The sequence below is a fragment of the Vigna unguiculata genome, chromosome 6, assembly GCF_004118075.2.
Source record: "Vigna unguiculata cultivar IT97K-499-35 chromosome 6, ASM411807v1, whole genome shotgun sequence".
NCBI classification, from domain to species: domain Eukaryota; kingdom Viridiplantae; phylum Streptophyta; class Magnoliopsida; order Fabales; family Fabaceae; genus Vigna; species Vigna unguiculata.
Window position 1 is genome coordinate 27,250,964 of NC_040284.1, and position 12,207 is coordinate 27,263,170.

Sequence of the window (12,207 nt, forward strand, 5' to 3'; positions counted from 1 at the left end):
GATGGAATGGAGAAAGATGAAATCGAAGGAAAGATTAAATAACAATACAAGAGGATTACTGAAAAACAGATTGCTAAACTTTATGGAAGGATGGATTGCACATACAAAATATTACATTTGCTATTGCCTTTTGGATTCAAATATTGAAAATTTTCACATTTCATGAACTTAAATATAAGAGTCATTGTCAAATAAACACTATTTAATATGAATATTTTTAAAAAATTGTTGTCAAAACTTAAACACCATCTTCAATAAACCAAGAGATGCTTAAAAAACACACTTTATTGAAAATTAAAAATAAGTAATATCCTTAAGGTGTAAAATTATATATACATTTTTTTATATTCGAGTCGAGAGATAGGAAAAGTGTTTATTGAAATTTAGGTTGCAGATTTAGCAGCTTGATATTGGCCCCTAGTGACTCTTCACTTTTCTCAGTCACTAGGTTAAGTTCTTTATGGCCAAAAGGGAAAAAACAAAATATTCAATACAATTAGACACACTTGGTCATCGTACATGACATTAATTTAATTTTGACAAATACTATTTTTGAATTTTTATACAACTATTACACCAAAAGTTTTATAAAATTTATATTTGAATAATTTTTTATTTACTTGATAAAAAATACGTTAAATATTAAATAATGTTAGGATTTGGAATTTTAAATTTCATACATTAGTATACTCAAATGAAAATGGGAAATTCCTATAAAACTTATATCCAACCCTCCAAGGGGTAACACTCCGTTTCAACTTCAATGTCACGTGACACCCAACATTTGAAGCAATATATACAAGATTTTGAGTCTTAGCCGTGGTAATTAATATATATATATAGGCCCTTTATCAAAACAGATCCAAAGAAGAATGAAACAACATATCAATTAACTATGCACACAACTATAGACAAATAATCAGTTCAAGTCAAAGAAACAAAGACAAGATTAAAAGAAAACATTATACAATTATCTGATTTTATCAATGGACAGAACATTTAATCTTTCATATCCAAACCCAAAATATAGAAAAGAAGAGAATACATAAAGGACTATATTGATGCAAATTGATTCTGATATCTTCCATTCAACTGCAGCAGCCTCCAGCAGCAGCAGAAGGGCCGTCCCTACCTCCAGAAGGTCCAGGAATTCCACCATATCCTACTTTAATTCCATAAGACTGAAACCACATAAAAAATTCAGTGTCGTAAGTATTTGTTCTATGAATCCAAGAATGTTTTTTCGTTTTATAATAGTTTCCCATAAATGCATTCGCAGATTGTAAAAACACAAGATAGACAGTAATTAAATACCGTACTGGTTCTTCATATTCCATTAGTAGTATATGAAAGTGATAAACAGCTAAGGTAAAGAATGAGATAAAGCTGGAGAGAAAGAAACTAACCTCATTTGATACATCAAAAACTCCATCTTGAATCTTCTTGTATATGGTTGCAGCTGTTTTTATGAATGCCTGCAGAAGAATGGGCTATATATTAAAACTTCTATTTAGATGATTATTTTTCAAGATATTTCTAGTTTGTTTTGGATACACGTCCCCTTTTCATGTTAAATTTGAAAAAAAAAAGACACAGAAGCAAACTCTCCGTAATTTCTTCAGCTGGATGGAAGTGGATCCATTATTAGTGAACGTGTTACAAAACATGCAGTTAACATATAAGCTTAGATATGTTGAAAATCACACTTTTCTATTGGGAGTGGGGCTGGGAGGAAAGATGAAGAAAATGCAAAAATGTTGTATGATATGATTTTTTACCTCTTCAACATTCTGAGCAGTTTTTGCTGAGGCCTCCATGAATATCAACCCATGCTCCTTTGCAAATTGCTCGCCTTCCTCTGTGCTTACTGCCCGTCTATGAGCAAGATCACACTTGTTGCCAATCAGCATAATTGTCATATTTGCATTTGCATGCTGCCTTGCATCTTCCAACCAGCTAGCCAAGTGATTAAATGTCTCTCTCCTATTGGTAAATACAGAATCAACATCATTTATTTTCCCTATTTAAGATAAAAAGAAACCGCATAATCCTTACATACAACCACAAAGCACGGATGTACCAAATTGTCACGCATATTTTGTTACCCAATCAAAATGAATAAGCTCAAAACATGTATCTCCTAAGCAGATAACTACCCATAAAATGCTGTTTTCCATCAATATATGGACATTTGTCCATATCTCTGTATATCTATGTTTAAAATTCACTTATGTTTGATTTATAGAAATGAAAAGAAATCATTTTGATTAAAATGATTTACAAACCATCAGAGGTGACGGGATGCATAATATACAGTTTCTTTATAAAATCTAAAGATTCCTAAAAGAAAGTAATTTCTTTACAAATGAAACAATTATTTCATTTTGGATTTCAGACATATATTGAAAAAGTGCAAATTAGAGGATACCTGGTTATATCATAAACAAGCAGTGCACCAGCAGCCCCTCTATAATAAGACCTAGTAATAGATCTGAATGATTCTTGACCAGCCTGTAATATTACAAGGAAACTCAGTGTCTTAAGCACATATTATATAACTCAAAAACTAATGCAAAATATTTTCCACCAGCAAAATCTGAATAATGAATCTCAGCTGAATATAAACAAAATGAAATCCAAATTTTAAGCTGGCAAGATGATTCTAATTTGTCACCACTAGACAAAAAGCATTCAATCTCCTAGACAAAAAAAAATATTATTATCTTGTGCATAAAGTAACATGGAAGACTTCTCACTATGCAAAGATATGAGAGAGGGTCATTGTACACAGGCCTTAACCACTTGCATATGCAAAGAGGTTGTTCCCAAGTTTGAACCCATGAGCAACTGATAACCAAAGTCAACTTTCATGTTAGGCCAAGGCTCATCCTCATGAATATAGCAACTTTTTTCTTAATTAGATAAGTTCATGAAAAAAGTCTTTCCCCCTAAATTTAGTAGGTTTTTCAAGTTCAGCAATAGCAATGGGTCAGTATGCAAATACACACCATTCCATACTATGCTCAGCAAAATGTTCTTTGGAACAAACAGGGGCGTGGATGTGTATGATATTATCATCTTCGAACACGTATAACTCTTTTTGGTGGACACACAAACTAAGGGTGAACTGCACCCATAGAAAAGAGACCGTGGAGTGTGAACAACCAACTCCCACACATGAAAGAATAATTGTCATTTTACTAAGTCAATTTGGCTACATGGATCATAAAACAAAAAATGTTTCACAAATTCTAAAATTTAAACTGATTGGATAAATGGCCAAGCTATGTGGAAGTGGTGTATAACAAACCGTATCCCATATTTGCAACTTGATTGGCTTGTTATCAATTGTGATCATCCTGGCACCAAATTCAACACCGATGGTCAAGTCATGGACAGGTTGAAAGCGCTTGTCCGTGAATTGAAGTAAGAGACAGGACTTTCCAACTCCTACAGAAACCACAGCCCAGTCATTTCTCTTCACACAAACAACTACTACTAAAACACATATATGGTAAACAACATACATAGATAAAACAAAGGAACACACGAACATTGAATATTTCATAGTTTCAGTTAAAAAGGAGCAAGTAACAACGCAACCTACATTAAATCACGAAAACCTCTTTCCAAATTAAAATCTTAGCTCCATCGCAGAGCCCCACTGTAGTTAAAGCATGTGAAGCAGGTATAACACAACCACACATAATAAAAACAGTTTAATAATTTTTTCAACAGTTAACTAAATTGAATACAATAATAACGATATTTTGCGATAAAATAACTGCGACCACACGATATAAAAATATTAGAACCAGAATAATCAGAATCCCTTCATGAAATCCACTATCATATTACGCATCAATTCATCCATCAAAACAGTGTCACAAAACCCCAAAAAGGTAAATCCGATCCGAAATTAAGCGCAGAAGCGAGATCAGAGAGGAAAATTGAGATTACCAGTGTCCCCGATGATGATATATTTGAAGAGGTATGCGTAAGACATTGCGAACAGTTAAGGCTGGAATCTGGAAGGAGAATTGTTGTGAAAGGAAACAGAGGAAGGAAAAGAAGAGAATAGAAGAGAAGAAGATGATGATGATGATTAAGAAGTAATCACGGAGAGAGAAAATAAGAGAGAGAGTCAAATTAAATAAATAAGAGTTGTGTTGTGTTATGTTCCAGCGATGCGATCCAATGCAGTGCAAGATAATACGATTGCTTCTTCTATGCTATACCTTCCTTCTCTCTTCTCACTTTCTTTCTTCTCTCTTAAGATTATACCAGAACTATACGCGTGCGATACGTATTTAGGGCCCAAGCTGTTGGGCTTGTTGGGCTTTTTAGGCCCATATGTTAACGTGAAGTAAGAAATAAAGAACTAGGTAAGAAAAAGATGCGATAACTGTTTTTTTATTGTTTACTGAATAAATATATTTCATTATGGATGTTGTTAATGTTTAATCTTGTATATTATTATAATTATAATATAAAGGTTAAATATTACAGTTTCGATTTTTTATTTCCTTTTGACAAATTATCTGTTAATTTTGAATCAATTTCCTACTTGAGATACTGATTATTTTAAAGTTTGAAACATAATTAAAAACTTTTTTTACCTACTTTAAACGTGTATCACTAAATTTATTCATGCGAACAAATTTCGGAAACAATGTTCGATTACAAAAATATTAAATAATTCAAAATCATATTCTTTTTATTGTTTGTATGTCTATTTTTTCACACAAATTTCATTTTTTTTTTGTGGTTTTTTAAGCGTCAGTTAAGTAGTTAAGTGGCATATTCTTTATATAGGTGAATCTAATTCAGCAAATTTCACATTTTAGATAAGTCAAAGGAATAATGTAAAATAAAAAAGTTATTATTTGACAAATATTAAATTCATTTAAAATGAAAACAAAAATATTAATGATAAAAAAGATCATATCAAATTTCAGAACAATGAAGATAAATGAAAAAATAATAATTATATATCTATAATATTAATGAAAATGGGTTATATTTTGTTATCATTTTAACTTATAAATAATCGTTTTCATCAAGCAGAAATAATTATGTAGATAAGATACAACTTATTTATCCTTTCACAGTAACCTCATTGAAATCTAAAAGTTTATAAAAATTAACTTCTAGATCAATTAATTTCCATAAAGTTTCTCATATGATGCTTATAAAATTTTATTTTTACTTAAGTTAATTTTAACTTCTAAAAATTATTTTGTTCTTTATTTACAAATTTCTATGTTAGAAGTTTTTTAGAGAACTTTTTCTAAACACGCAAGAAGTTAATGACTTCATAAAAACATTTTTAACAAAATTTGTTACAAAAACTACTAAATACCTATAAAAGGAAAACAAGAGAGAAAAAAAAAACTAAACTTTCTTCAAAATCTAAAATCAATTTCTACATTTAACTTTTAAAGAAACATTTTTTCTATTTATCTTCTCCAAAACGAATGAAGTACATTGATTTATATCAACTTTAGAGAAACTCAAATTATTTACTTCGTCAGAAGGGTTTATGATTTAGGGAAAAAAGTGTTCTTTACACGAATAATACTAAAAGTTACACAAATAACACTCTCAGATGTTCGTTCAATTGTTGCAATTCGTATCCCTCTGAAGAAAAAGGCTTCAGTAGTAGATGGTGATGTTCCATGAAGTGGTTTTAGCTGGAATTGTTACTGCAAAAAGTTTATCTTCCTCTCTAAATTTGAACTCCAAATCTTCAGAATTTACACAGCAAGACTTTGGTCTTAAGTTGGAGTAAGCTCCAAATTCACCTCCTCCTCTACCCCTTAAGTGTATTTTTGATGCAGAAGAATCACTGAATTCAACTGCTTCAACAGCTCCACCAGAGTTATACATGTTTGTTAGTCCTATTGGTGCAAACTGGATTGTTTGATTATAAACCTGTGTATATATCACATAAAAAGATTCAGTTCATCAGTTTTGGTAGATTTCAAACAGAATGAATGATGAGCATGATCTACCTTTATAGGAGATACTGTGAATACTTCACACTGCAATACTTTTAATGTGACATCAAATGATTCTTCCTTTGATAGTCGTGTCAGATATCCTGAAATTGCAAACCGATTCATTAACTATTCCTAAGTGGTTAACATGAAACATAGTTGTCGGTGATCTCTCTACAAAATTTCAATAGGAAAACCATATCATGCTGGCATCTGGGACTGTGGAAACAGTATGATCCAAACCTGTATTGAAGCGAAAAACTGCACAATCTTGAGTCCATGGACCTCCTGAAACCTCTTCAAAATACTCAATGTCTGAGGGAGAAACCTTGCCAGATAGCTCAAAAATAATGTCTTCCTCAGCCTCACTTTCAAGACCAGGCCAAGAACCTGCTCCTTGGCAATTAAAGATGCCTATGATTCCCCCACATTTGTTCAAGTTCCAAATCTTGAGAAGGCTGTGATTGGAAACCATAAAATTTGACAATAAGAAAGAACTTAAATGTTTCAAACTCTATTGCAGCATAAATTTAGTACATACCTCTTTTTATCCATAACTGGATCAACAAATAAGCAATCACGCGATGGTCTCCCAGGGTATCTGGCTCTGAGAACTGATCCATCAGGAAGTACAAGCTTTTTCAATACATTGAAATCATGTTGACCAGGTTTGTCACTGTTTGCCACAGTGTCATGTTAGTTGCTGCTAAAACACTACAGCAAATGGATAGTAGAGATAAACAAACAAGTATACTTCTGCAGTGAACTAGACCAAAATGATTAATGATTCAACTGCTGCAAGCTCATTTTTTTAACATGTTATCCAAGCCATTTGATCAGTAGTCAGTATTACAAGCCATGAATATAGCAAGATGAACAATTATGTGATCCTCACATTCTATATTTCTTGCACTTAAAGTGAAACAAAATTTCGTGTCATTATATTTTGGCTACTATATGTCATTTGAGAGATTCTATGCTTCGATGTTACATCTTTTTTACCTTACATATACTCCACATCCTCCAACTGCTCTAGCAGCTGCATGGAACTCAGCTGCATCGTGGAGACTCTGGACAATGCAGTTAAAGAATTTAATCAGATTTTGGATACAAGTTTAAAAAACTGTATAAAATAATTGAGGATGTCATAGCATACATAGAACATGTCCCAGTCCGGTACAACAATTTCACCAAGGAATATGCTGTTGAAAGCTACAGCAGCTATATGTAGAGACTGAGTTGTGGGGTTTTTTGGATAATAGTCATCAGATGCTCGCGTAATTGCACTTTGTTTTGAGCTGTCAAACTCAAGACGGAGAAACATTATTATCTAGGGGAGTAATGCATTAATGTATAAGAAATTGAGATAATACTGAAAAAGTGTGCTAGAGGATTCCCACCCTAAGTACTAAAGGTCAATTTTTTTGAACCTGTGCTACCTTTTTCTCTTTTTTAATCCGTTTCAATGATCAATATTTAAGCAATTACTCGAAGAACACTTAACATGAAAAAATGCATGCACACAAGAATGATCCACACAAGTGCTATAGATAGTTCCTGATAAAATTACAACAGAAGCAGTAGGGAGATGCAACTTTTAAGGATAAATAGATTGTGCAAATATAAATACTACCAACTCATTAGCATACAAATATGCATAATTCATTTCTTAGTATGCAAAACAGATTCTGAATGCCAAATAGTTTATATAAATTGGTAGAAGACAGCAGTGTTTAATGTAAGTACTGGTAAAAAGAGTCTGTGCTATGACCCATGCAGCAGATTATGCTATTGTCCTGAAAATTGGTTGATATGGACTTTTCAAGCTCCTGTTGAAAATGTCTAGTGAGAAAAACACGTCCTCCCAGATCACTTGAAATTGTTTCCAGTATGTTCTGAACATCAACCTTAACTCCATCAATGTTTTGAGAGACAAGATAACTGTGTAGATCATCATAAAACTCTGAAATTTTAGCTGGATCAATGACACCGATACCATACTTCTCCATGGCATCAATAGATAAATCCCTTGCATTTGCTAAATTCCCTGGTGACTGCACTGGGTATCTAAGTTTTGGATCATACTTCTTAGTTCCTGATGCATTTGGATCTAACCCTCCCCAGTAACCCAGTAGGGCATGCCATACATAGACATATCTGAAATTTAACAAAAGGAAAAGGAAGGTCAATTTTAAGGATAAAATTGATTTAGTTTGATGTGGTTTTTTGCCAAATATCACCGAGTAATAACCTTTCTTAGGTTCACATTTTGCAAGTAATTGGATGTATTAAGTTTTATTATATAGATTAAGTCACTTTGATAGAAGTGTATTTAGAGTTTTTGGACTGTAAAACGCTCCAAAACACTTTAGCTTTGTATACAAAGAGGCTCATGAATGTTAAAAGAAAAAAATCTAAGCACAGGAACCTGACTTGAGACCAAAAGTGCTCTTGATTTCTGAAACAAAATCCTTTAGACTAATCGGTGCCCCATTTTCAGCAACATTTCCTATTGCTCGGAATTTATTATTTTCTTTGATGCTGATCAATCTGCCACCAAATCTACAGTTTCAAAGAAATCAGTTAGTAAGTGTTCTATTTCCTCAAGGAAAAAAGATAATGAACAGAAACTCACTGTGATCCTTCAATAAATGGCTCCCCATCTTTTTGAAACTCATTCACAGTGTCTTGCCATCCATCATCTATTATCAAGAATTTTGCTGGTGTGCCTCCTTCAGATAAACTGTGATACAGATTTACAGAAAGAACTCAAAGAAGTAATAAAACAAGATAAGGAAACTTCATCGTGTGAGCCTGTAAGAGAAATTTAGTTTATCAACTATCTTAGATTTAAGTTAGAACAAACAGATGAAAAGTAGCTGAAGTAACCTTTTGAGTCCATCCCTGATTCCCTGAGGATTAACACTGTGATAAAAAGCATCCCAAGTGCACCAACCAAAGCAATCTAACATGCCTGGCATCTGCACCCAAAAAGTGGTTTGATTTAATTTACTGTCTTCATTGCTTTACAAGATTTAAAGTCCCAACTGACCAACCTGTTTGGTTTCCCTCTGTGAAAAGGTACCACTGTGTTCTGATAAGAACCTGCATATAGTGTTGGAAACACACACACAGAAAATATAAATTCACAGCTACAAAGATACTTGTAGGTGTAAATTTGTTGTCTCATATATGTTTCAATTGCAGACATACTTGATAGATTCCTTCACTAGATCAAATGGATGGTCTCCATAATTTATGAAAACAGCATTTAGGGATTGGGATGTAACTACTGCTGGGTCTCCTACAAAATTCATAGAGCACTCTATTTGATAAACAAAGAATATAAATAACAATATTAATAATAATAAAAAAGAGTATTATGACTCTCAGTAATATGATGACTTCCATTGAAGAGTTTCTAAGGGGAAAAATGGATGATATATAAATATATTGAAATCTTTACCACTTTCAACGCAAAGTTCAAGTTCATTGGATGAATTTCCTTGCAAGCTGCTTCTAAATTCACCATCTAGAACTGGCAGGAAAATGATGTATGAATTCTGTTCCTTGGATGATTGTGAATCCATTCTTTCTCTTGCTTCCAAAAGCAACATCTGAGTTTCAACAGGAATGTCCCTTCCGGAGTTCCCCACACGAGGTATCATCCACCAAATTTTAAATCTGAACAGGCACAATAATCTGACATTCCTGCATCACTCAAAACAAATTATGAGATTACTTTTTTCTTCGCATTATAAGCATTTTCGTATAATGTAGATTATTGGATTCTTCATACAATGTAGCTGAACAGTTTTAAGATAAACATCGATTTTGTCAGAAACATCAAAAGAGAAAAAGGAATACTACTGGATAACTCCAAGCTTGAACACAAGGCGTGAACTTGCATGAGCGCAAGAGGCTCCAATGAAAGCAGATGAAGCAGTGAATGGTGTGACCACCACATTTTCAGGCACACCCCTTAGTGCATCCTTGCCATCTACACTGAGAATGCCATCTTTGAGAAGGGTTTTTGCGTTCACAAACATGGAATGTCTCCATTGTCTGCAGCACCCTTTTGAGAGGAGCCTCTGGTGTGGTGCAAGGAACGTGTAAAATGGTGAAGAAATGAGTTGTGGAGTTTTCGTAAGTGAAGAGAACATTCTGGTTTGGAACAGAGTGGTGTCGTTGACAGTTAAAGAAACATTCTGGTTTGGAAAAGAGTGGTGTCGTTGACAGTTAAAGAAACGTGATAACTGTTTACGGTTCCTCCACCATAGGAGACACTTTGAGATCAGGCTACTGTTCCTCCTCACCACCACATGTTCATTTTTTTTTTCCTTTTATATTTTAATTTTTCCTCCTTATATATTTTAAAATAGATGTATATATATTTTAATTTTAATTTAAAATTTACTTTGAATCTAATTTATATTTTTAAAAATACTTTTTTAAAATTTTATTTTATTTTATTAATTATTATTATTTTATCTTGTTTATAATCTCTAACTAAAAAAAAAATAAAAAATCAGTGGATGATGATCACAAATAGCTTGATTAATTTGCAAAAGTTTGTGATAGATTATTATCTGCTATGTTTTCAATCATAAATAGCTTGATTAATTTACTTTGGTGATTTTTTTTTTTTACAAATAAATGTTTTCATTAATTATTCCATTCCATCACAATATATGAAATATCTGAAACAATCAATCACAAACATCAACAAATGGATATCCATTAATAATGTTTTGTTATGACAAATTGTTCTTCGTCAGAGACACACATTCATAAAGCTCTTCATATTAGCCATGCCTTTTTCGAATGGTTATCATCCCTTATAAAATTTTTAAATTATTTTTTATTCATAAACTTATTTTCAAATATTTTATGATATTTAGGTTCAAATAATTTTATATAATATAAACTATTATATAAGATTGTATTTTTACGTAAATATGTATATTAAATTTATTTTGTTATTAATATTTAATTATTTAATATGATACATATGATACTTTTATTGTTTTAAAAAATGTAAGAAAAATAAAATTGTAATGTTAAGAGAGGTTACTGTATAATGTGTAGTGATATGCATAATAAAGTGGAGAAAATATCATTAATAAAAAACAGTTTAAGAAGATAAAACCTAAAATATTATTAAAATTTTAAAATTGTGTTTTATGAAATATGTGGCTTGCAAAAGTAGTTTCTATAAAAACAAATGTTGGAAGATATGGTTAATCTACATTGAAGAATTTATGTAAGAATATAAATTAACCTTTTTAAAATAATATCAAATTGAGGAAAAAAAATAAAAAAATGTTTAATATGATTAATCTAAATTGAAGAATTTATGTCAGAATAAAAATTAACCTTTACAAAATAATAGTAGATTTAGGAAAAAAATAACCTTTGATTCTGATAGGCTAAAACTTAAATATTATTCCTTTGAAAATTGTCATATAATTTATATATAAAATTATGTTAATGGTATCTTAATGCAGTAGAAAGAAAAACAAGTAGTATTTGAAATATCAATTTAATATTCGTAACACAAAGAATGAGAAAATGAATAAAAAAATTAGAAAATGAACACAAAAAATAAAACGCTAGAAGGAGGGTTCGAACCTCCGACCTTGTGGTTAACAGCCACACGCTCTAACCAACTGAGCTATTCCAGCTTGATAATATATATTCCTAAAACATACATTTTGTAATTATTGAATATGAAAATCTTAGTTAATAGTGATAAAAAAATAACATCAAAATATGTTATTTAGGAAATAAATTTAATTAATGTTGTCTAAAAAAAAAGAACCTTAATTAACATAAGATATAAGTTGAACAAAACTTGTTTGACATCATGTAAAAAGTTATAAAAAAATGTTGATAAAGAAAATGTTAACTAACATGGATTAAAATTTATTTTAACCTAAGATAAGGAATAAAATAACTCTGATAATATCAATGAAAAGTTAAATATAATTGACGCTGGTATATAAAAAAACATTTGTTTTAATATTTATAAAAGATGTTGAAATTATGTTAGTGGAATCTCAACTAAGCCAATAATGTTTCAATTTTAATTAATAAAGACCCCAATAAGATTATAGTTCAGAAGAGAATAAGAAAGAAAGTGACATCTTTTAGATAAAATTTAATATATTTGACAGTAAGAAATCAAATTGCACTTCTAATTTATTTA

At 31.3% G+C, this 12,207-nt stretch overlaps 2 protein-coding genes and 1 non-coding gene across 3 annotated transcripts; all 3 read right to left on the reverse strand.

Moving 5' to 3' along the window:
* Positions 1–868: 868 nt before the first annotated feature.
* Positions 869–4,267, reverse strand: LOC114186635 (ras-related protein RABB1c). The gene is made up of 6 exons (XM_028074598.1): positions 3,961–4,267; positions 3,311–3,450; positions 2,429–2,511; positions 1,779–1,983; positions 1,407–1,475; positions 869–1,181 (listed from the first exon to the last, which is right to left on the reverse strand). Exons 1-6 carry the CDS (start codon positions 4,004–4,006, stop codon positions 1,089–1,091), a joined length of 636 nt encoding a protein of 211 aa, XP_027930399.1. The 5' UTR covers positions 4,007–4,267; the 3' UTR covers positions 869–1,088.
* Positions 4,268–5,519: 1,252 nt separating this feature from the next.
* On the reverse strand, positions 5,520–10,305 carry LOC114187691 (probable galactinol--sucrose galactosyltransferase 2). The gene is made up of 14 exons (XM_028076002.1): positions 9,870–10,305; positions 9,466–9,710; positions 9,213–9,303; positions 9,056–9,104; positions 8,889–8,980; positions 8,635–8,742; positions 8,433–8,561; positions 7,746–8,156; positions 7,156–7,297; positions 7,002–7,069; positions 6,541–6,675; positions 6,243–6,457; positions 6,015–6,103; positions 5,520–5,934 (listed from the first exon to the last, which is right to left on the reverse strand). Exons 1-14 carry the CDS (start codon positions 10,160–10,162, stop codon positions 5,656–5,658), a joined length of 2,346 nt encoding a protein of 781 aa, XP_027931803.1. The 5' UTR covers positions 10,163–10,305; the 3' UTR covers positions 5,520–5,655.
* Positions 10,306–11,609: 1,304 nt separating this feature from the next.
* On the reverse strand, positions 11,610–11,683 carry TRNAN-GUU. Its single transcript has one exon. It is a non-coding gene; the product is annotated as a tRNA-Asn (tRNA).
* Positions 11,684–12,207: the final 524 nt, after the last annotated feature.